The sequence below is a fragment of the Myotis lucifugus genome, unplaced genomic scaffold (genome assembly GCF_000147115.1).
Source record: "Myotis lucifugus unplaced genomic scaffold, Myoluc2.0 scaffold_190, whole genome shotgun sequence".
Taxonomy (NCBI): domain Eukaryota; kingdom Metazoa; phylum Chordata; class Mammalia; order Chiroptera; family Vespertilionidae; genus Myotis; species Myotis lucifugus.
The window spans coordinates 256,781-259,407 of NW_005871238.1; the positions used below are offsets into that span (position 1 = coordinate 256,781).

Sequence of the window (2,627 nt, forward strand, 5' to 3'; positions counted from 1 at the left end):
ACATTGGACTAAGAGAATGAGATCATGAGGTCACAGATGGGGTGCTTGAGTTCAGGGTGATTTGGGTTTGAGAAAAGATCAAGGTCAAGTCGGGGACAGGGAGCATGTGGATATAGGTGAGGTATAAGGGGTCAAAGTTACTAGCGTATGAAGGTTAGGGGTTAGGAGTAGAAGAGTGAGGCATCTTACCCAAGTGGACCTTGGCACATGAGGCATTGTGGGATCTCCCTATGGGGCAGCGGTAAATGTCTCCCCTTCGGTCACCAGAAGGCCCATCCCAGGGGGCACCCACCAGCATCCTGGGGGAGGGCATGAATATAAGCACAGTGTGACCATGACCTTTGAGATAGGCCATACAAAAAAAAAAGAGAGAGAGAGATAGGCCAGAGGGTAAGTGCATGGGCTGGCAAATCTAGAGCCCACCCCCTTCCCGATTCCTTTAGATTCCCATCTGCCTCAACCCCTTTACAGCGTCATCACAGCCCCCGTCTCATGGCCCGGCTTCCTCCTCACCATCGCTGTCCACCCCCAACATGTTGTAAGACACTGTATCCAAATTCAGCCTCAGGTGGCCCTGGGAACAGACGTGGGTGATGCACATCCAGGTTGAAGGGGGAGCAGAGACCTGGGGGGCCGGGATCATAAGGTTAGCAGGCAGCAGGTAGAGAGGCTAGTGAATGCCCAGAGAGAGGCTGTGAAGGACATGTCTTGCTATAAGTCTATTTCTCTGCTTATCTATAATAATAAAAGCATAATATGCTAATTAGACCAGACAACCTTCCAGACAAGGCCGGGGCTGCGAGGGAAGCTGGTGCCAGCAGCTGGGGGAAGGAAGGCCTACTCTTGCACGAATTTCGTGCATCGGGCCTCTAGTTACTCATAAGCTGCCTGGCCTCTGTCAATGTCATGGACTCAGAGCTCCAGGCAAGGATGATCTCCTTCCTGTATCTGTGTCCAGCTGTCTAACCCGTGGCCCTCTGCCATGCTAGTGCACAGCTGTATTTCCATCCAACCCCTGAAATCTAATTTACAGACAAGCCTGGGTCAAGTTCCTCTTTTCCACATCATTCCTCCTACACATCCTCCTCCCCAAGCGGAGGGTTAAAGGAGGGAGAGAGACCGTCTGTAGCCCCAGAACAACCATGCCTTTCAAAGTCTCCCCAAAACCAGGACCATGGGGAGAACAGGAGTCGAGGGAACACTGAATGTCTGGGTCTCTCCTCTCTCCCTCTTGACTCCCAGTGTCATTGTTACACGCTCACTCTCTTTCTCCAACGTCTAGGGCTCTGGGTGATTCCAGCCCTGAAAACCTCAGTGGCAATTAACTGGGTGGGGCCCCTCGCCTGCCCACACACATGGTTTGCCATTCATCCTAGCAAGGGTCCCTTCGCCCTAAAGTTTCCCACAACCACCAGCTTCCTTTCTAAATGTACCCACCCTCCCCACTGCCCTCCGCATTTCTCCCTTAGCTGTCGACCCACTCTACAGACCCCCGCCCCCAATCAAGTTCTGGCTGATTCTTCCCTCCCATCCCTTTAAAATCAGAGCTGGTATTTTAGGAAACGAAGATTACAGGGCACTGGTGAGGAAACATTCCAGCTTCTGGTCTCTCCCATGGTTCTTGCCCTGTGTCTTGCTCCTTCATTTCAAGCCACCCCCTCTTAGACCACCCACTCCCACCAATGGCGACAGCTCTGCTTCAAACCATGCTCATTTTCAAAAAGGTGGTTTGTATGTGAGCCTTTTTGCACCCAGGAAAATGCCAGGGCTGTATGACTAGGAACTGTAGCTCATTGGTTAGATAAACCCAGAGTTCTGACTACACGGTTAGTCAGCTATGCCTCCGGTTCCAGAGACCACCAAGGGTGGGGAGAGGAAGGGAGGGGGGAATAGGAATCAGAGTGGCCACGTGGAAGGTCACATTCTGTTTCTTAGTGGTCCCCTAACTTCTCCAGAGCTAGGACACAGGTTTTAGATAATTGCATCACAAACCTTACACAGGCTCTGACAATCTCAATACTAACTCGGTCATATGCTGTGGGCATAAGAATGCAAACGTGCAAACACACACACACGCGCCCACACACAGACATACAGACACACTAGCAATGGAGAATCAGTGTTAATCTTTCACCCTAGTTCCCAAATAATTTTAACCCTAAAGTCCCAATGCCAAACAATCCACTATCCTCTTTTCCCATCAGAAACCAAGAAGTTAACCTCCCTCACCTGTCAGGACCATCAGGGACAAGAACAGGTGAGGGATGAGAGGCAGCTCCATGCCTGGCTGTTCTGGCTGCGTGAGAAGTCCTCTGTGCCTCTGTCCCTCTCCTCTTCTGTTTTCGTTAGTTTCCCTCCCATCCTGCCCCCTCCCACTGCCAGCTAAAAATAAAGTTGGGAGGAATGGGAGGAGTGATGGTGGGGACCTGTGGGGAGCCCCAGACAGAGGACAGGACTGAGTGATCTTAGTCTAGTTCTCTGCCTTGGTGCTGCCCCCTGGAGGCGTCATCTCAGAATCCAAAAGGAACACAACTGTGGACTCTGCTGTTTCCTTCTCCTTTTTCCTGTCCTTTGTTGTTTCCAGACAATAATGCTTTCTTTGGGTTTGGAATAAACAGAGTGGGAGA

General features: G+C 51.2%; 1 protein-coding gene across 2 annotated transcripts in view; it reads right to left on the bottom strand.

Annotated features, from left to right (window-relative positions):
* The window catches only part of ITGA10 (integrin subunit alpha 10), an 18,155-nt gene extending 15,822 nt beyond the window's left edge, over window positions 1-2,333 (bottom strand). The window contains exons 1-3 of one of the 2 annotated variants that reach the window (XM_014462766.2): window positions 2,230-2,333; window positions 514-625; window positions 190-299 (exon numbers count right to left, since the gene is read on the bottom strand). In XM_014462766.2, the coding sequence (XP_014318252.1) occupies window positions 190-299; window positions 514-625; window positions 2,230-2,281 (274 nt within the window). In that variant the 5' untranslated portion in view covers window positions 2,282-2,333. Of the gene's footprint in view, window positions 1-189; window positions 300-513; window positions 626-2,229 lie in introns of those variants that run through there. The other variant, XM_014462770.1, reaches the window with a different exon arrangement.
* Window positions 2,334-2,627: the final 294 nt, after the last annotated feature.